This window comes from Drosophila subpulchrella, chromosome 2R (genome assembly GCF_014743375.2).
Source record: "Drosophila subpulchrella strain 33 F10 #4 breed RU33 chromosome 2R, RU_Dsub_v1.1 Primary Assembly, whole genome shotgun sequence".
Lineage (NCBI taxonomy): Eukaryota > Metazoa > Arthropoda > Insecta > Diptera > Drosophilidae > Drosophila > Drosophila subpulchrella.
Window position 1 is genome coordinate 8,596,899 of NC_050611.1, and position 21,746 is coordinate 8,618,644.

Sequence of the window (21,746 nt, forward strand, 5' to 3'; positions counted from 1 at the left end):
AATTAACATAACATAGGACATTATATTTATGTTAAAAGTAGCACTTAAACAATAAAAAATAGAAGTATGTTTTTCCAGGTGTTCAAATGAATGGATTTATCTTATTTTGTCCTTACCTTAAGGTTTCATAAAACTTTTCACTTTAATACGGCCATCTGCTTATATCTGAGCTCACCTGAGCTATTTTGTGCATAGTAAAACGGAGCGCATAAAACTCAGCCACAGAGACGGGTGTGCCGGATAAAACTGGATCTCCGGAACTGATAGTTATAAAGGACATACGCCCCAGAGAGTGCGATTCCGTACTATTTTTTATGAAACCAGCAAGCATAAAGTGTAAGAAAAGAGTACTTCTCCTCGTTACTTGCCATCAAAATCAGGGAGTAAAACTCTTCAGCGTTTATTTTTAAAATATTGCATTTTATTTGTGAATAGCTCGAAGCTGTGGTGGTGGTGGCGGTTTTTGTGTGGTTTCTGGTGGTTGTGGTGGAATTTTGCTGAAATTTTTCACATTTAAGACTGGTTTAATTATTTAATTCGTTTTGCATATTTGACATCTACATTAATGACATGAGTAGGACCTTTCACGGATTTGCTTTCTTTGAACATCAATATTTTGCTTTAAGTTTACTTTTACTTTTACTTTTACGTTACGCTGTAAATATTCGTTTTGTTTTTTTGATTAAACTTTCTGTGAACATTTATTGAGTAATGTTTGTTATTGTATATCGGTTAACGCTATTTAAGAACTATGTGGTTCGTGCACAGTCAACAAAGTAACTGGGGAGCTAAAGTGAACTCTCGACGTGAAATCGGAATTATCTGCTGGAATGGTCGGTACAGTGGCACCCAAAGTACTCGACAGATAACTGTGAGATCAAATTCCTATAGCTTAAATATCAATTCATACGTTTAATCGAAGCATCGCAGTGTGGTGGAGGGGATGGAGCATCCAGCTGGACTCAGACCAAAGACACAGACCTTCCAAACATCATCCTCGAGTGCGTGTATATAATATCTGAACAAAAAAATATAACTCTGGAGGCGATCGCTGCTTTCGATGTTCTGAAACTTTCTGTTCTGAAACTGAAACCGAACTATCATATCTATCAGCTGTAGCTTTGGGTCTGAGGGGACTCAATGTGGAATCAATCAGGCAACGCAAGCTGAAGGCGGTGGGATCTCTCTGATCGGGGGTTCTACCTCAACTGTCTATATCCTTCTAATTTCCTTTCTTTTCCTTTCATTTTCATTTTCATTTTCATTTGGTTTTTGACTTTGTCTTCGTTTTGTGGCTGTTAAAATACTTTAAAATTATTGTATTATCTCATTAATTTAGTAGTTTCGTTTGGTTTAATCTTAAGTTTATATAGATTTAAGTACACACATATTTATACTTGTATATTCTTGTATACGTGTTCGTATGTATTGTATATATATCTTTTATGGTACTCGTGTTCGGAATCTGCATTCGCAGTCGCATTCGTATTTGTGTGTATATTTATTTAAAGTAATTTGTTTAAAGTAATTGCGTTTACATTTATTTCTATTGAAGTTGCTCTCATTTTTAATTTGACACTAATTTTAGGTTTCAATTTGTTTAAAGTTTAAACTCTGTTCCATTAGATCGAACATATCGATTTTGTTTGCCTAGGTTTGCATCTGTGGAAATAAAACATCGCATTGCAAATAGACGCTCCGTTTATTCTCTGTAAAAAATAAAATCGTGTAGCACGAGCTCGAGATTTCGCTCGGATAAGTTCACAGTTAGTCCCTAAAGATCGGTATAGCCTTACTACGTGGAAAGTACGCATCGTCTACGCAAACATCGCCTAGTTATACTCGGTAATCTCCTCGAGATTCCCGCTTGCCTCGCAAGGGGGAGGCGGGGCAGGTGGTTATCGGTCAGATTGGTCTATCTGGGCAGCCGCAGGTGGAGCAGGTCACTGGGTTAGACGCCCTGGGCGAGTCCCTCCTTCGACAGCGCCAGGATGGGCTGGTCCACCGCCTGGTGCGGAATAATGAACGGCGAGGCCAGCATCTGCAAGGGTCTGAAAAACGTAATAAATGAGTTCCCATTCCCCCCTGGTGGGTCCGTGAAATCGGAGTACGTGGGGGCAACTCACTCAGCGAAACTGGTGGCCGTCACCATGGGCTGGCGGACCGAGTGCAGCGCCTGCGAGTTCTTGGCCCTGGCCAGCAGACTCATCACCGTGCGCTTGGTGGGATTCATTCCAGAGCGGGGAACCCCTAGCAACGGGCGCTTCCTTCCCAGGCCGCCACCTAGCACACAGAGAGAAAGTACCACCAAGGTAAAGTCATGATGCCGCATTTTTAAATGAATTTATTGGTATAAAGCTGAATAATTAAAAACAAAACTTATCCAAATATATTATTCCTGTTTCTTACTTAAAAAAATTTCTAATAGTTGCTTTCAGTATTACCATCCTTAATATTGGATGGTAATATTGAAAACAAAAAAGGAAATGGAATAATAAATTGGGATACATTTTTTGTATTTGTTTTCAATATTACCATCCAATATTAAGGATTATTTGTTCTCAATATTACCATCCTTGATATTGCATTAATAAATGGTACGTTTTTATTTGTTTACAATATTAATTTAAATATTTAAAGGATTAAAGATTTATTCAACCGTTTTAATATTTTTTATCAGTATTATAAGCAATAAAAGAACAATTTTTAAGGTAGCAAGCTGTGATTAAAAAGTTTTAGATTTCTGTCTTGGCAAAAGCTAGAAAACTCAGTTCTTAGTGGGATCAAATTATTTCGAGTATGTTTCGAGCTACTCGCTTAATTGCCAATGAGTTTTCATCGAGCGGGAACTGAAATGAGCCGAGGATGGCAACTGCAGCCTCTTTTGCAGCACTCACCTATGTTGATGGTCTTGACGTTGCGCAGAGCGGGGTGGAGGAGGGCGGAGCCCGGTGGCTCCAGCAGCGTGAGCGTGGATCCGGATGACTCCCCGTCGCCGGACAACTGCAGGGCGGCGGCCCCCGCCTGGGTGGTGGGCAGCCCGGCCATGGTGGCCCCCACTCCGGTGGCGGGCTTCAGGAGTCCTCCGATTCCTGCGGCTGTCAGCTGATGCTGGAGTGCCACTGCCATGGCTGTGGTGTGCACTGTGGGTGGATTAAGGGCGGACAGGGAAAGAGAGCGGGATGAGTGGCAGCCGGAGGATTGCTTTGAACAAAGGGAGCCGGAGTCTGACTCTGGTAACCGAACCTAAGAATTCCCTTCCGGGGTTACCCCTGTGGTTTCTATTTCACGTTCAATGATGAAATTAAATTCTATATCACCTTCTATGATGGAACTAAATTCTTCCGAGATTAAGAAGATCAGAAATAGGATATGAGAATTGCTCATACAATATCCTACTATTTTAACTTAACCTTATTCTGTTTCGAACTTAAAAGATCAAATTCTGTTATATTTAGAACACAATAAAATGTAAATAATTGTATGCACTAAAAGTCTGACTCTGGTAACCCAAGCTTAGAATTCCCTTTATAATGTTCTATAATAGAATTAAGGTCTATCAAGATCAATACGATCATAACTAATACATGAGCATTGCTCATATAATATCTTACTATTTTAACACTAGTTAGTTTTGAATTTAAAAGATCCAATTCTGTATTATAAAGAACACAATAAAATTATAATAACCTCATTCATTTTAATAAGTTCTGTAGTTTCATTGTATTTTGTTATATTTCCCATAGCTAGAAGAACTAAGTTACCTAACAGTAAGATTTGACCATAGTAAAGTTGTTCTTTAATTGATAGTCTTGAAAATTAAACGACCTTAACATATTTATTGTTCATCTCCCATAATGACCTGCATTTTCTCATAACGTTCTGATTTTCATACTGCACACAAAATGTTTTTGTACACATAACTCTATACCCATAATGAACCCAACAGACCAAAGGCCACCAATGAATATGTAATTTAAGTTGCAATTACGTAAATTGCGGAATAATGTAAAGTCCTTTGCGAGAGCATATCATCCACAGAAAGTGTGTTTAAGCCTGAATTGCCCTGCCTCTCGGCTGGAGCTGGATTATGTTCTTGTGGCCCATTCAGGCACTACATCAATGGAGGCAGTAATTTTCAATTAATAGTCGGGACCAGCTCGGCTTTGGCAAAGCCACTGCGGACGGAGTTCACTTACGTGCCGCCGCCGTGGCCGGAGTCGCCTGGCCGGAGAGATGCTCCCCGCAGGCAGCCGCTGCTGCACTGGCTCCGCCGTGGGCCTGCTGGAGCAGCTGGTGGAAGTGCGCCTGGTGGCTCTGGTGGTGGTGGTGGTGCACCTGCTGCTGCTGCTGCTGCTGGTTTCCGTGGGCGTGCGCTGGGTGCAGGTGCGCGTGGTGGTGCTGGTGGGGATGCGGATGCGGATGCTCGGAGCTGGTGGTGCTGATGGTCGTGATTCCGCTGATTCCCAGGCTGGCACAGCTGGATGAGCACTCGAGCTTGTCGACTGCCGACAGGCACTCCATGCCGCTGGCATCGTCCGATTTGTCATCGTTGGACGTGTCCATGTCGGCCAGTCCGCCGCCCAGGCCCCGCCCACTGGCCCCGCTGGAGGTGGAGTTGGTGGCGCCCCCCACCTGATTACTGGCGTTGATGGTGGGGCTCTGCGAGTCCTCCAGCGAGTGGGCGCCCAGTGCCGGCGTGGACGTCAGCGCCTGCATCTCCCACATCTGCTCCTGGCGGATGTCATCGTGGTAGTCCTGCGGCGAAGAGATGAGCGATTCAGTGATGGGAATAATGGCACTACGTCGCCCATAAGAAAGGCAAAAGCCACAAGGCGGAAAATAAAGCGAAACTCGGAAAGAGATGATAATGATTATTAAGTAATGTTCATCCTTAAAATGTATAGTTTCCAGAATGTGCTTATTTCCAACCATTTGTATTTTAGTTAGGAAAAAAACATGTATCTTACGGTTCCTATCTTTTAGTTCATTATTATCGATTCAAAACTAAACCTAAAAGGTTGGAGCTTTTTATCCACTTCGGGGCGATATCCCAAATTCATCTTAAGGTTTCAGTTTCTTATCTGTCAGGGAAAGTTAAAGTTCAGGTGGAAATTCGGAGTGACAAACGTAAATAATAAAAGAATAAGCAATTTTCGATATGTCGACCATCAAATTTAACTACCATTGAATTACTTGATGTCTTTAATTAGCTCAACGACAAAAGTTAACATGATATTGAGATTCGGCCCTTGAAAACTAAACTAAATTCACTAAATTCAATTATATTGGTCTTTGATATAATTGTTAATAAATAAAGAACGTACGTAGAGCTACAAAGTTTCACTGAGGATAATTAAAACTTTCTTCTTGTGGTACCAAGTGTTCGGTACCACGAAAAGCAATTCTGAGGAACCTAGATACTGCCCACCACTGGTGGGATTAGTAGCGGGACCACAAAAACACCTCAGTCAAGCAATTAAATTGAATTCACGTTTTCCTGGTCGCCGTCGTTGGCAATAAATGCGAATTTTATTGGATGTCAATTAAAAGTTTGTGCGCAGCCACGTTTCATGTGTCGCCGTTGGAGCACCCTTTGAGCAGAATCCATTCCTGCCCCTCCGGGAGGCACACACACTCATCGGATGTACATACATGTGTGTATCTGGGTATCTGAGTATCTGCGAGTGCTTAATGCAATTATGTGGGTGGCGATGGAGTGGGTCTGGATGGGTGTGGACGGGCCTGGATGCGATAGATACACGCACGCAGGATACACATTTCATCAACCCCATTAACCAACTAACTCGTTTATGAATATCTCTGAATTTGCAAACGAATGGCAGCCAACACATATGTATTTGCATGTGCCACTCCTGTTTCCTACGCTTTTAGTACCCTTGGAACTGCCTTTTTATGGCACTCGCAGGCGTGCATAAATCGTGATTGCAGATGCCATAAACAATTTCCCGCCAGGTGGGTGAGGCTTAAATATGTCACAGATGAGATTCACAGGGACGTTCTATAACAAAAAAAAAACACAAAGTAACCCCAACAATTTATCTAAATTGAAACAGTTTCTTCTTTCATCGCCTTTGTCTCCGCCTCTTGCGTTGGGGATATCAAATAATTTCTATGCAAATTTTCGTCGTGTGTAATCAGATCGGAATAACTCAAGGGGAGAAAGTATGAAGCAGGAGACAGTTTCAATGTTGCCAACAGCTGCCAGTCAAAGGTCGGCCAGGATGTCAATATATTGGATTACCCGAACCCCCCATCCCCTGGTTATAATGTGGAACTTCAAAACAATGTGTGGGCGGCAGGTGAGAATTGAATTTTGTGGGGAATTATAGATCAAAGCCCGGGTCTTAGGGCTATAATTTGCCATAAGCAGAATATATGGTGCTCATTTGTGATTCTCTCGGTGGCTGCAACGCCTGTACACGAATACACCAGATAGATGGCCCCGGCAAGCCGTTTAAATTGCTCCACGTCCACCACCACCCAGCATTTCTGCCTGCATCTTAAAGAAGATGTATAAATAAAGTATGCCGGCGCCGGGCAAGTGAGGATGATGCCCAGGACGTGCCGCCTCCAGGACTCCCGATCTGCCTGTATCCCCCGTCTGCAGGCTGCAGATAGTAAGCGCTTAACATTTGTGTCTCGAGTGGGGGGGTGGCCAGAGGAATACGTATGCCCCCATTCGAACTCCTCCACACACACACAGGATGGCTCCAGAAAATGGCAATGGCGTTGGCCATGGCGATATGGCGATGTGGCGATGTGGCGATTGCGATGGCGATGGCGATGGCGTGTCGAGTGCCGCACAATGGCCAAAAGGAAGATGCCAGCCAAGTTCCCCCTGTTCTCAAGCCAGGGTGCAGAGCAGGGGGACCCCCAAGTGGGAGGCTGGGGGGTGGCAAATGTAATTACAGCACAATGCAATTTAGTCAGCGAGCGCGGGGAGCAGGAAACCCGCTGCATGCCACGCGAACACGAGCAACACGGAAGCTGAAGTCGATAACGAGCACAACCTTGGAGCAGTTCGCACAGCTCCAGTGCTCGGTCCTCAGTACGGAGTCCCGAGTCCTCCTACACTCCCAAAACTATTTGCCATGACTTTCACAAATTTGACTTTAATTAAAGTCGTCAGCGAGTTCGGAAAAGTTTCATCAAAACACCACCGTTTTCTAAAGTTCTAGCAAAATTGGCCCTAAAACATGACTTTCTGAAAAATGTAAGTGCAGGGCAACACGCTTTTTACACACGCTCATGATAGTAATCATTAGAGATAGTAAAAACATGCTGTAAAAATTAATAATTGGTTGTATATTTGTTCTTTAAATTGTATCTTTTGGAAAATTTGTATTTATAGGAACTTAAATCAATTCGTGCTTAAGAATGTTATTGTTAAGATGGGATTTTAATTAATTTTGCTAAAAAGTGATCTGCTAGAACTTATGCGTTTACTTAATATTAATATATCAAGGTCTCAAACTTGTTTGAAGAAAAATTTAAAATAATGACGCATATTCAATCTTTTTTATTAGGCATAGGAAATGTATTTTCATAAAGTGGTTTATAATAAGGACGACAGCTTAATGTCTAAACCATTTAGGTTCGACCCCATGCTAAGCTAAAACCAGGCTCAAAACCTACATTTAGTTTATCATAAGGACCAATAAATTAGATGTGATATATTATGCTCGCTTTGGCATTTTTGGGAGGTGTATTTCGAATGTTTAAATGTACTGCCGAATTTAAGTACACTTTTTTCCAAGTGAACTCTCTGCTGGCATAACTTTAAGCCCCGTGTCCCGGCAAACTTTAAGATGTTCATTTGCATGCCCGTGGAGCGGACGAAACTTTAATCATTAATGGGTATTAAACACAAACAATGCCGAGGGAGGAGCCCCAAAAATTGGGGGATACCCCACTCGACTTGACTCACCGGAACCAGAAAGCGGCGCACTTCCGCCAGCGCGTAGGCGATCCGGGCGTGGGCCTCCGCCGGAGCGGCGAAGGTCGAGATCTCGACGTGCAGGTCCTCGAAGAGATGGGCATAGCGACTGTCCCCACTGCCCCGCAGCTCCTCCTCCTTCCGCCGGTCCCGCATCGATCCGCGTCCCAGGACGGCCATCTTGCACATGGTGTCCTCCTGCAGGCGCTTCATCGAGTTGCCCTTGGGTCCGAGCAGCTTGCCCACGAAATTGAACTGTTGCGGCCGGACAAAGGGAAATGCAATGAAAATGTTTACCCTCCGTTAACAGCTTTCCCATCCATCCTACTCCTCCTCCAACTGCTCCATGAACTTACCTTGGGGTGATCCCGCACAGGAACCGCCACTTTGACGGCCACCTTCACCGGCTTGTCGCGGGTGATGTCCAGCATTTTGAGTTTCTCTGCGGGATGGCAAACGGGAAAATGCATTCAGCTTAATGTGCTGGTAATTAAACGTGTAATTTAACTTTATGGAGGCGTATAATATGGTCAAAGGGGATGAGAAGTTAAATGTTTAATGGCCAAAGGGAAGGATACCTCAAAGTATAACATTTGTGAAATGAACACCGTAATTTTAAGAATTTTTAACGATTTAATTGCTTTGTTTCATTAAGTTTTGTGTACAATTAGTATTTCAAGAAGCTCACTTAAAATTCAACTAAAAGTCACAGCAAGAACATTTAATAAATATAGGTTGCCCTGACTTTTTGAAATAAATCCAGTCAGTTAGCCGAAAGTTTAAGAACAATCATATGGCCTTGAGAACTGGAATCCCTTTATAAAAAGTTTGATGAGGAGTAATTAAATTAATGAAAAGCTCGTTACTCTGGGGAGCGGAAGCCAAAAGTATTAAGATCCGCCCTGAGGTTTTAAATTCCGTCGTGGAAAGGAAGAAAGAAAAGCGAGGTATAAGTTATTACAGTTTTAAGCAATCATCAAGTTGTTGATTTCGGTTAGTTTTATGTTGTCTTAATTAATGGAAAAAGTATATAATTACCCTACTGACGGGATTTACAAGTCATCAAGTAAAAGTTTTGCATTAAATCTCATGTTGAGAATGGAAGTACTAACCAAAGAGAATTTTACTTTTCTGCTTATTTCGATCCTAATTGGCTGATATTTTGATTCAATAATCAGATCAATAATCATTACTTACAGTCAAGTTGTTAATTTCGGTTAGCTTTATGTTGTCTTAATTAATGGAAAGGTATATATTTACCCTACTGATGCGATTTACAAGTCATCCAATTAAAGTTTTACATTTAAACTCTTTAAACCTTGCCTGTACTTGAACCACTAAGCTTATTTGATACGTGTCAATTTAATTTAATTATTCTGTAACTAGGTCAAATTATAAACAATTTTATGCATAATGCAGCTATTAAATGAGTTCATATTATATTTAATAAATCAAAACTGTCAGAAAAGTTAACACATAACACAAAATTAATCTAAAACCTAAGTAAAAGCTTGTATTTTTTTGTAGAAAATAAATGGTAATTAAAAAACCAAACAAAAAACATGACAATAGTAAGTACTTAGACATTTATAATTAATGCATAGTCGGAATATAATAAATATCCTGTCCATATTAAGCATAACTTAATTGGCATTTCTCCTTTTGAAATTGTGTGGAATGACTTGGAGATCATTCCATTCATTTGGTGAATGCAGCCTGGTGAATAAATGTCTATATTGCGCACTATTCACGCCACCAGCTGCCCTCATAAGTATGCTACAGGCGGAAAGTTCATCGGATTATCTCGAGCTGACTTGTGTCACCTGCCCACACATCCGTATTTTCGCATCCTTCTCGCCCTGCCACCTCCTCGTTTCTAGTATCTGCCATCTGGCATCTCTATCTGCAAATGTATCTGTATCTTTAGCTGCCCGCAGCAGACGCTGCGACATTTGTAAACATTTGGCGGAGCCTTAAAGACAGGCTACTACTGATGCCAGTCCTTTCTCCGCCTTTCTCTCAGCTTCAGCTGTTTGTAACTAATTAAGCAAAATGCTTTTGCACACACACAAACCCGAAAAAGAGGGGCGAAGGGGGGTGGGGCAGGTTGGATAAATCTGTTGACAGGCCCAAACACGAAAACATTTTTGTTTGCTCTTCAGCTTGGGCTCAAGTCCTGGCAAGGACTCACGGGGACATACAAACACAAGCACCCACCGGCAAGGGGGGGGGAAAGGGGGGGACGGAGCACACACACCTTCTCACACCTTGGGACACACACACTCAGAGGCATCGTCACTCATTAGCAGGCGAAATGGCTTTCTTAACACCTTTTGTCGTTGCCTTTTGCACGGAATGCAACATTTGCCTGCAACAGTTCTGCCTTTATAGCTGTTTCATAGCCAAAAGTAAAACATTTTTAAAGCTGAAAATTAAACATGAAACTCCCATTTGGATATGTTTTAACTAAAAAAGTTTTTAGTCCTTACAAAAATAATTTCTATGCAGTTCATGTTTTATGCAATAATTTTCGAAGGGACAAAAATTGAATAGAAAAGTGTTCCTTTTATATTATACATTATTCGTGTTAATTGACCAGTAACTATCAAGTCGATAATAATATTTTATTTCTGTGCTCCGAAATGCCTTAAAAAATTGCCCATGTGTTCTGTGCACTGATAAAAATGTTTAAAGATTGTTATAATCATTATAATGAAATTCCGTAAAACTTTAATATGTATTTTCGAAAGGATAAAACTTGATTTACATTATCTATTTTACTTGATTCGTGTTAATTGACCTGTCGATATATAATTTTATTTTTGTACAAAAATGATTTAACAATTTTAAGTTATATCTGTATCTATTTAGCTGTAAAGTACTCAATCTATTAACACGCCATCAAATCATAGACACATTACACATTGCATAATTATGAATCCTTTGCAAATAGTAAAAGTAAATCTTAAGGTCTGAACTAAATATAATTATAATTATGCTACTAATTACTTTACAATTAGCAAGAGTTCAGTATCTTTTAGTGCATTAGAAAAATGGATAAGCTGCTATAAAACTTTATAATTACTTTTAAATTAGAAAGCATTTACTATCTTTTAGAGCATCAGAAAAATGGGTTAACTGCTATAAAAGGATCTGAATATTCAAATGAATCTCCCATTACTGGAAGTCCGTTCTTTTTGTAATCTGCAGCTGACATCACTAGGCAACCCCCCCCCCTTCTACTGCCCACCTTATTTTTACCTGCTTAACGCCCACTTTCACCGCCCACCGCCTCCTTGCAGACGGCCTTTCTGTCTCTCCGGCTGTTTCTTGTCAGTGGCAGCAACATGCATAAGTAGCTGGCAGTTGTCAGCGGAGAGCACTCTGATGGGCCCCGGCCAGGTGGGAGAAAGTGGAGAAAGTGGATGGGGGGCTGCTATTTCAGGCGGTGGCCGATTTGCAAGTAGGTGAAAGCACAGATCTGTGTTAATTGTTTGGCATTGCGGACCAGCCATCATAATATTTATGCTGCCTGTCAGATAAAACAGACTCTCGGCCCCATCTCCCCTTGGGAAATCAGTATTCATACTTCGGTTTGATTAATTACGCTCATCAGTAGGAGGTGGAAAATCCTAAAAGGATATCCGTGTTTTTCTCCTGGCCGCTTGTCCCACAGAAATTAGATTAATTTCCATTTCATTCCACATTGTTTGCTCAATGCTCACTCGAGGGGAAGGCCAGGAAAATTGTGTTGTTTTCCCTCGGCACGGACTTTTCAATTAGCGCCATTTCACCAGCAATTAAATTCGCCCGAAATAACTTTTTGCGCTGGCCTTTATTTAAAGTAATCTATGCATATTTGTTTTAATTAAACGATATTTTTCACAATTGTCGCACTGGGGCTGTGGATCGATAAATGTGTCGCGGAAAATGCCTTTGTCCATCTTGCATTTAAAGTGCCATTAATTGGTCTTTTACACAATGATTATGTAAATTTATTGATTTACCTGCGCAGCTCGAAAGTGCAATAATAATAATAATTACCTTTTCGCTCACAGCCATGGACAATAATTATTATTTCCATCGCCCGCATCGCGAATGGCAAAACTTTTCGCCCAGTTTCTGTTCAATTTGGCAGCGTTTCGGTTCTGGCCAGAAGGTGCGAGCGAATTTGGCCGCCGCCGCCTAATCTCCACTAATTTATGGCCAGCACGGCCATTAACGTAATTAGGTATGCATTTCAGGCCACCAGGTGGGCCCCCGCCCACAAGGATTTTGCGGCCAGAATGCAGCGGCGGTCCTGGCAGCGATTCAGGTCCTGAATCCGCCATCAGGATGACTAAACACTTGATGGAGTAAATCAGATTTAAATATCAACTTGCCGCAGCCACAGACTTTGAAAACTAGCATTTCCTGCCCCCGCCCCCTGCCTTTTTCTGGGCATTTCCCCGGCATTTCCTTGGCTTTTCCATCTACCATCGTGTGCATCCCTAGGGGCAGGTTGCTAAACATTTGCTCAGTCACTGCAATTGTTTCCTTTGCCACTTTTTGTTACTTACGCCCTGTGTTTTGTTTGCCGCCCCGTCCGATGCCATATTTTCCACATTTTCCTTTTGCGCGCCGCCTTCGCTTGGCCTTTCCGGGTCATTTGCTCGTCCGGAAAAGCGGAAAACACTGTCCCGGGCCGCTGCCTACCATGGAGTCCGAGGTCCAGAGTCCTTCATCCGAGTCCCCCGTTTTCCTTAGTCGCCGCCCTGGGGGCAGGCACTTGAGCCAACACCCCCAGCCCTCGACCCCTGACCCCCGGAAAATGCCTGGGAAAACCCTCTTCAGAGCGATGACGCTGTCTTGGGCATGATATATAAGCCTTTTATTTCCCCAACTTCTGGCACCTGCCTGCACGGAGAAAAACCTAATATAACAATCAAGGGAGTCACCGAACTTCAGGGACTGCTGAGGCTCTATTAAAAAAGTTTGGGCCTCTCTAAATATGACATAAAATATTCATTGTATTTGTACGGCCTTTATTCAAAACTCTTAGGATTTCTTCTAGCTATTTTGATCAGCCTAGTTGTTATTCAGCCACATGTGAATGTCATTATGTCTATATGGGTAACATTAACTGTGTACTTTAAATATACAAAGACAAGGGTAAGTACGACACCAAAAATAGTCTTTAATCGCAGTTTTATATCGCAATAGATAACTCTGTGATTCGAAATCTTTGAAAAAGGTGTCTTAAGATATTTGCGTGAGCTACAGAACACACTAGGGCTTTGAAATCACTTATAAAGTTGTCTTTAAGTATGCAATACATCTACACATACAATATTCTAAATAATTGTATTTTTAAACCCAACCCCGCTAACATTACCTCTTATAACGACGTATTTCGAAACAATATCCTATATAAGCAATGTACATGGTAAAAGCATAAATACATAGAATATTTCATGGTATCCGTATACTCAATGGTCCTGACAGCTAATACTATAATAACTAACAAAGTAGTTACAGCTTTGAAATCATTGCTAGCATCATAAAAAATATACAATCAAATATTTTCATAAAAATGTTCCTTAAAAACACGACAGAAACTTTAACCATTTCTTTTACGTGTGGACCTAGGCAAAGGTCACGTGGGAGTCAAGTGTATGAATGTGTTTGCACAAATTATTCAATTTCCAGCGAAGAGATTTCCCTCTGCCGCACTGACCGTTGGCCATTTCAATATGGCCCAAAGGGCCTGCCAGTTTAATCAACATTTTGTCAGTGTTAATGTCCTTGGCAGTTTCTCGGCTCGTGGCCGAACCATTGATGGTCCATTTAAGCGATTTTCGACAGGACACCGATGATACCTACCCGGGGGTACCCCGATGGTTTAACATTTCCCCGGGGACGGATTACCACGGAATGCGTCTCGTTAGCCGAAACAAAAGTAAAAATAATCATAAAAAAAAGGAAACCAGAGACGGGGCAGCAGGACTTCAACTTGTGCCCAGAAGCTTACACGTCCTGACGTTCTGGGGGCGGGGTCTAAACATCCGCCACTGCTTTCTCTGCTTGTTTATTATATCCCCTTTTTATGCTCGTTTCCCTGCCCTACGCTTTCCCGGCGACAATCTGTAATCCAATGTTGCCATTTTCTCTCTCTTTTTTGTTTAAATTTCCAGTATTGCTCGGATTAGACTAAAAAAAAAAAAGGGGAGCTACAGCTACAAAAGTCAGCTTTGATGGATATACGTTTGTATCGTATCGTCGCAACGCCTCTCGTTTTCCTCCCCCTGCTTTGATTTCTTTGTAGTATTCTCCCTTTAAAGCTAAGCTGTTCGGGTTTTCGGATTGAATCGAATTTTGAGCTGAGTTCAAATGAAAGGCAAAGTCGACAAATAGTTTTGTTTTCGCACATGACGTAATCGACTGCTGTGTGTTTATGATTAAATTTACCCCCAACCATGAGGGATTTTTTTCAGAAATGGGCGCTATTCGCCTTTGCTATCGGTATCAGCCAGTGTGACGACGACAGTTTTTACGACGGATGCCAGGATGCCCGCTCGCTTTTATGTCCTTCCTTAACTTTTGCGTAAACAAGTCGAAAGTCGAAAAGGTGGAATTGCAGAAAAAATTCACATTTCCCCGCATCCAGTGGAGCCGGGACATTCTACTGGCTGGGTGTGGGTTTTGGGTTTTGGGGTTTTCTAAATGCCCTCAGAGCGTATATGAAGGTGGTTAAACAAAATGGTGGTGGCTTCTCCTTCGTTTACTCTCCACTCTGTTTGACTTTCCTTTTCTACCCGTTACGGACTCGATTCCAACATATACGGGGATATATCCTGCCTTTCAGAACTATAAGACAGCAGAAAGGGACATTTGGCAGATTTGGTGGAATAAAAAGCGAAAAGATTCAATCGCTTTATCACAACTTGATTCGGCAGATAAGCCCAACCGATTCGATGACTGACATTTCTGGTTATTCCACAAATCTGTTTTCCATAAAGCAGATTGAAATTGTGCGACCATAAGTTCAAAGAATATTTCAAGTTCGTTAGATTGACTCCTTTTAAATATGTGAATAATATTTTTAGATATCTATGGTAACCTGTCTTCCTTTACTTACTTCTTTAAATCTTTAAAGAGTTAGATTTTCCAAAGAAATATAGGTACTTAAGATCGTCTTTATAAAAAATCAACATTTTTATGATTTACCTTTTTTTAATTTAATCTGAAATTTGAAATCTACCCGCAAGTATTTTATCCCAATGCCTAAAAATATTGCCAAATAAATATATATATAAGGAAAAAAGGACTAAACAAACAATGTTAAGGGGTTCAAACAAACGAGAAAGAGGCCCTAACTCAACTGAAAAATGTATGTACTTTGTACATATTGCGAACATCCTAGCAAAACAAATTTGATTACAAGTTAATTAATTTTCAACCCATCCCCAGAGAGAATTGTTTTCTGTGCATGCACTCCGAGCAATTAGATAAAACGTAATTCTAAACCTCACTGTATGTCCCAGACATTTTGCGTCATCGACTGCGCCAAATTCTCAGCATTTGTCGACAATTATATAAGCCACATACCTGAGCCTTTCAGGGACCTTTCCTCCAGAGCACTTAAGCCGGCTTTAGGATCCATCCTTTGTTGCTTCAGTTGCGGTGACTGCAAAGTGAAAGAATGTGAATAATCTATATGAGCATGTAATAATAGTTTGAGGCCAAAGGGATTTCGTCCCTTTCAAGTTTTCAGCTAAGCCTGGTACCCCCTACTCCCATATCGGCCCGGCCCTTCAGCCAACATCTTGCGGTAAGCCCGTGTAAAAAGCTTAAGGAAAACTTTGGAAAATTTTTATCATAATGCAGCTGACAAAAACGCCCCCAACATGGTAAATACTTATGAAAGTTGCGTTGGGGGGGTACGGGGAATTTTGTTTCAAATCTGTTGATAAGTTCCATAATGAAATAAGCCCGGGCAAAGTTGGTAGCGATTTCTACGCCATGTCCCCAAAAGACAATCGAAAGTTTGTCTAACCCCGTGGAGTGAACTTTTCCGAATCTTTATGAATATTGATTGCAGTTGCCGGTGATCCCTGGCCTTTATCTTTATATCTCTCTCCTTCTCTATCTCTTTTTATCTCTGTTTCTGTTTGTGGATTGGGTTTCAGTGGCGTCAGAGATTGACTATCATCCTGTGTCCTCCATGCGTTTATCCATCTATGGAAGCCAAACATTTGCCCCATTTCGAGTGTCGAGTGTCGAGTATCGGTTTCCCCAGTCAGCAAATATGAAGGGCCGACATGAAAGAGGGACCATATTTGAAACAAACTGAACTCAGCTCATATCATTCCCCCATGAGAAGTACGTAGGATGTACACTTGTGAACCACTCGGAGCGTAAGCGGTGACCCCGATTTCTTTATGCTTAGGGATAATTGGCCGGTGCGGCCCATTAAATTCTGGATAGCATCCATCTACAATTCAGATTCTGCGCCTGAGCATAAAGTCATAAAACCTGAAAGAGTCGTATAATTTTCAGTGCCATAAAACACTCAGTCACGCCGCTTAATTGCCTTTCAGGATGATTGCAACTATTTGTTTCGCTAAATTCCCCCGCCGCCCTTGTCAATTTTAAATTAAAGCCAAGTTACCTGGAAAACTGATGGACGGCCGATAACGAACGGAAGTGGGTTAAAGTTCTTAAAATTAATGACACTTCAAGCACCCCAAAATCTGCGCCAATGTTTGTGTTTTAGTCCTTGTTTCCGTTGTTGTTGCTTGCCTCCTTGGGTTTTCTTTTTCTGGGCTTCTGGCTTTTCCCCGAATTTCCAACTAAGTTTGACGGATTTGTGCGCAGTTTCAGATTAATGCCGCGATTATTGTTTACCATTGGAATTACGCACAGTGGGGCGAAAGGTGTTTTTATTTGTCTTGGCTAAGCAAATGTTATTTTTCAGACGATGAAGACAAATGTTGGTTTCATCTGCTCGTTGGTAAGTACAACGAACTGGGGTTATTATTAGAGGCGTTTGGTAGGAATATTATTAGATTCCGTATCTTAAGGACTCTGTTATGAGTCGCCTTAAAATCGATAATATACAATTTATAGATTTCTAGCCATCTAAAATTAACCACACCGGCGGATTTTTCTATATTGCTTTAAGGTACGCTCAAAAAAAAGTTCTCAAACACATTCTTAGGATCCTTAAATTAAGCCTACATAGATTTATTCTTAAATACCCCCAATTGATAATGATTTGAAAAAGAAATCGACTCCACTAAATCGAGAATAATTTCGTCTGGATTTCAAGAACGTTTCTTAAGTACTTACAAAAACGTAGTCTTAGAACATTTAATCTTAACTTTATTCTGCTTTGCATATTTTTGAGAGAGTGAATTGTTATCATATCAAGTCAAACATTTTATTTTTCATATATACATTTTTTGGGTCCTTCTCAGGGGAGTTTTTGTACCATTGCTATATGCGTATTTGGACAATCTTAAAATTTTCTGAAGGCTATTCATCTTCTAAGCTCTCCTTAGATACCCATTTTTGCCACCCATTTTAAACGTTTCTTGCTTTTTACACTAAGCTTCTTAAATTCTCAGGTTTTTTTCACACTGTGCAAGGACAGCGACCGCCGTGTGTTTCTTATGCAAAATTTAACCCAGTGTAGAGTAGGTCGGTTCACTCGGTCGGTCGGTGGGCCGATGGGTTGGGCGCTTCACTGGCTTGCTTTATTCATTCCCGCTCCTCGAGCGTCCTTCTCGCTCCCACCTTGCAGCCCCTCTCGCTCGCACTCTCCCGTCTTTGTATAGCTCGGCACGCACGATTTAAGGATAACGAGGATGGAATGCAGGAAGCGAAGCAAATATTTACACAGTTGGATGATTTAGATAAAGAAGACATGAACATGAACCATAAAGCGAACGGAGAGGGCGACAGTGACTGAAGAGGGGGCCTGAAGCAGGGGGCTAAAATGGAGATATAGGGCCAAGTAAGACCGGGCCGTTGTGGAAACTGGGACGGACTTTGTGGGGGATAAAGACATTTGAATACAATGAAGGGGATTTCGGCGATAGTCGTGATTGCCCAGCGCCACTCCATGAAGACAACCCAGGCTCGTATTAATCCAAATTAATGGCGTTATCTCGCAGGAAGTTCCGCATTTTCTCCCCCTTTGCAACAATTGGCAAACAGCTGCAATTGAAGACAATTAAGTTACCAAACAACCTGCCTTTGATTTAAAGTCCGATCCGGCATATTCAGCCTTTTAGTATGCAGAGCAATGCTCACCTGGATAATTTATTCAAGCGAATATTGCAGTCACAGTAACATCAGAAAAATGAAAAATAAAACCGAAATGGAAATGCAAATACACACAACACAAACAAACTCGCACATGCATGGCAAGGGTGAAAACTCCATATATTCCATATATCCACACCATCATACCACACCATACCATACCATCCTGCATCCATTGCTCATCCTGCGAAACGGGCCCACTTGAATTCTGTATCTGCATTTTACCCGCTACGTGTCAAATCCGTCTAAAAGCCGAAGGGCTCGCATCTGCATGTAAATGAATGTATAACATATTTCAGCAGATTCGCACAGCATTTGAATTATTTGGGCATTGTGTCAACATTCCAGAATCCATAAATCCCCACCAGTCCAGCCGATTTTAGTTCTGATGCATGGCGGATCGAGTGCAGGGCACCAGAAATCATCAACCTTTCATCTTCCATCTAAAGTCTTGCTTAGTTTATTTGTTTTCCTCGAATTTATTTGGCCAGTTGGTCAACATGAAAATGCGAAAATGAAATATTCAAAAATGCCTTTTGAGCCCCCGGGGGCGGAGAGTGGAGAGTGGAGAATGGAGACCGGAGAACCCCCTGCCAAACCCCAGCTAACAACCCCTTTTGACCGTGTTTGCCTCCTAAATGCTAGAGGAATTCCTGACCGGAAATTGTTTCACAAGCGTTGGCCAATTAATTTCAGAAAATAATGGAACAATTTTTTCTGCACTCCAGCACTGAAAGAATAATACAAAGTGGTGATTTCATATTCTCATGTTGCAGCACTTAATGTTCCTGTTAAAGCGGCATTGAATAAAAACGTTATATAAATGTTGTTTTATTAAAAATATGAGCATCGTTGGAAGAGAAATAATGGAAAATCAGCCGTTGATTGAACCTGCGTTGAAATGCCAATGTATAAGTTAATAATTTATATTTAAAAAGCATTCTTTCTGTTTGAATGTGCTTTAAATTATCACAAAATATGAAAGCTCTATAGGAATGCTTCATATAAAATCGGACAATTATATTTCATGGCTCCCAGTGATTAAGCCAATTTCTCATTATTTCGAGGTCATTAAAGATAATTGCCCGAAGTAAATAATAGTTGAAATTAATCTGAAGTGCGGAATTTATATAGATTTCTCTTGCTGAAGTTAAATTCCATTTTCTCTTTTTCTTTAAATAATTTTAAAGTTCTATAGAATATTTTCTCCAGGTGCACGGAAGTATAGACACGTATTTTCAACTAAAATAACCAAGAAAAATCAAGAATGCGGGATAGCCCCGTGGAATTTGTTTATTCAATCGACTGCGGGAAATACTCCATCAAGAGCGAGTTTGGACCTGATTTGATCCCGAGTCCGTGGACTTTACTGTGAAATATCGGCGGAGAGCCATTAAAGTGTCGTTGATTAATCGATGTGGCTATCAAAACCGCATAATCGGATATCCCGCAGCGCTGCACTGTGTCAATGCCAATGCATTTCAGGAATTGATTTATGCGGCTGTGCATTTTAAATCGGGCAAACTGGAAACGGTCAGTTTTTACCATTAATCATATACCTAATCTGAAATGCATGACTTTTTCCCCTTTCTAATGAAGCACATTATAGTTACCCTTTTGGTCATGTGTCCTGCGGGAATTTTTGGGGGTCCTGACCCTGGAAAGTTGGCTTTTTAAAGCTGGGCGAAAAAACAAATTCATAGACATGTCCCTCATATAATTCCGGCCAGCAAATATGCATCCAAATGTATAATTCAGCCACAAAAAGTAAAACTTTTCCCTTTATTCTCGAATAAGTTGGCCGCAAAACCCAAAAAAGGCAATGCCAAAGGTCTTTTCTCCCTCGCAGGCATTCCTTCATAAATAATTTCATGATTCCAAATTTCATTTCCCTTTTTTTTTTTGTGTGTTGGGTGAAAGAAAGGTTTTGAGGTTCAGGTTGAGGTTTATGGGGACCCCAGCAGCATTCACCTACTTACTTACAAAGAACCCCCAAGCGTTTTGAGTTAATAAATTAGTGTTCATCAATAATCATCTGTGTAATAATTTATCAGAATTAGTTATATTTCGCCCAGGTCCGAGCGGAAATCACCAAATAAATGGCTTTCCACTCTGTTGGCGTTGAGAGTGAGATAAATCAAAAGCAATTACATTCATTCATTCTCGTTTATATGACTGCCCGCCGTTCGAGGATTCTGATTCCAATTCGAACAGCCTCGGGGGGAATTAGTCCGGTTGGTCCTGCGGACTCTGGACTATGGTTTACGGACTTTGAGCACTCACACACATTTTCCCCGCTGGCTATTTGTCCAACTGCTTTGGCAAATATACTGCCATCGAGCCACTCCCACCGCATTCCAGGTGAATAATTCAGTTACTTTGCCGGGCCGTAATTAAGTCGTAACAGGTGTGAAAGAGCCCCACATTTCATACACAGCCGAACGTGACCCAATATTTACCTAGTTAAGATGAAATTATGCCCGGATTATGCCGGGATTGTGTGGACCTGCTTTAATCCAACGGCACTCGGATGCTGGCGCACATTTGTCTCAATTTTCACAGTCACTTCAATTTTCACTTTGCCAAATGACAAATGCCCGTGAGCGCTTATTTCATTGCTTATTCATAGGCCGTAAACATTTCGCGCGGAAATTCATTGGGGCCTGATTAAAGATGCATGCCCGAGGTGCGACGCCTTGTTTCGCTTTTAATTTCGAGTCACTCGGCAGCATTCCACATCCCACTCTGGGCCACCTCCACTCCACTCTACTCTGGAGTAGACTCCACCTTTGCCACAATAGACCCGCGGCCTCTGGGAGATAATGTCATCCGATTTCGGCTCCCCGAAACCGCAAGGATCCAACTGTTTTCGGTTAGCTAGGGCACGGGCACTCCACTTCACTCCCACCTATCCACAGTGGCCACAAAGCGAGAAATGGCTAGATGGCGACAACAAACTTTCACTGGAGTTGTAGCCAATGTGGGTGGCCAAAAAGGGTGGCCATACACCACTTGACACAAGATAAACAATTTGTCTCTCTGGGGCAACTTGGCGCCAAACACCTGAACGTGGCTACTGACTGTGTCTGTGTGTCCTCTAGCACTCCTCCGATCCCGCAAAGAACCGCATTCCGGAGTTGGTCAACCGTTCCCTTAAGAGCCCGACGCGCAACTGATGCGAGCTGAGGCTGAATGTGGCCAACCTGCTGGAGACCAGAGCCCAAGAACTGACAACTGTGGATGCTGGATACTGGATACTGGATGACGATTCTGCGCAGTTGGCCCAGAGCCCTCATATCATCCCATAGTGGGAACAGCTCTGCGATAATGCAGGCCAGATGTCCTGTAAGTCGGAAATTCGGAAATTCCGTTATACTTTAAAATGCACATGGCCATAATTACTTTTGGCCCGGCTTTGCTCTGCGATTAGCCAGGTGGATATCTGCGCTGCTTGGGATTGGGCTTCATCGGTCCTGGA

The 21,746-nt window shown here is 41.8% G+C and overlaps 1 protein-coding gene across 2 annotated transcripts; it reads right to left on the minus strand.

The window, feature by feature from the left end:
* Window positions 1–399: 399 nt before the first annotated feature.
* On the minus strand, window positions 400–21,432 carry LOC119551221 (RNA-binding protein asd-2). 2 transcript variants are annotated; one of them, XR_005219529.1, is made up of 9 exons: window positions 20,728–21,432; window positions 15,548–15,626; window positions 8,317–8,402; window positions 7,952–8,215; window positions 4,200–4,758; window positions 2,898–3,143; window positions 2,127–2,283; window positions 1,797–2,051; window positions 400–1,709 (listed from the first exon to the last, which is right to left on the minus strand). XR_005219529.1 is itself a non-coding variant. In XM_037860458.1 (8 exons), exons 2-8 carry the CDS (start codon window positions 15,600–15,602, stop codon window positions 1,952–1,954), a joined length of 1,467 nt encoding a protein of 488 aa, XP_037716386.1. In that variant the 5' UTR covers window positions 15,603–15,626; window positions 20,728–21,432; the 3' UTR covers window positions 400–1,951. The 2 variants fall into 2 exon arrangements, 1 of the variants encoding a protein (XP_037716386.1); XM_037860458.1 differs by having other exon boundaries at window positions 400–2,051.
* Window positions 21,433–21,746: the final 314 nt, after the last annotated feature.

Bases quoted from the DNA above. Each gene is read 5' to 3' on its own strand.
- LOC119551221 (XM_037860458.1), bottom strand. From the start codon at position 15,602: ATGGATCCTAAAGCCGGCTTAAGTGCTCTGGAGGAAAGGTCCCTGAAA. The intron at 8,403-15,547 runs GTATGTGGCTTA...GCCATCCCGCAG, and splicing joins AAGGTCCCTGAAAGGCTCAG to AGAAACTCAAAATGCTGGAC. The intron at 2,284-2,897 runs GTGAGTGCTGCA...TCTGTGTGCTAG, and splicing joins CGTCAAGACCATCAACATAG to GTGGCGGCCTGGGAAGGAAG.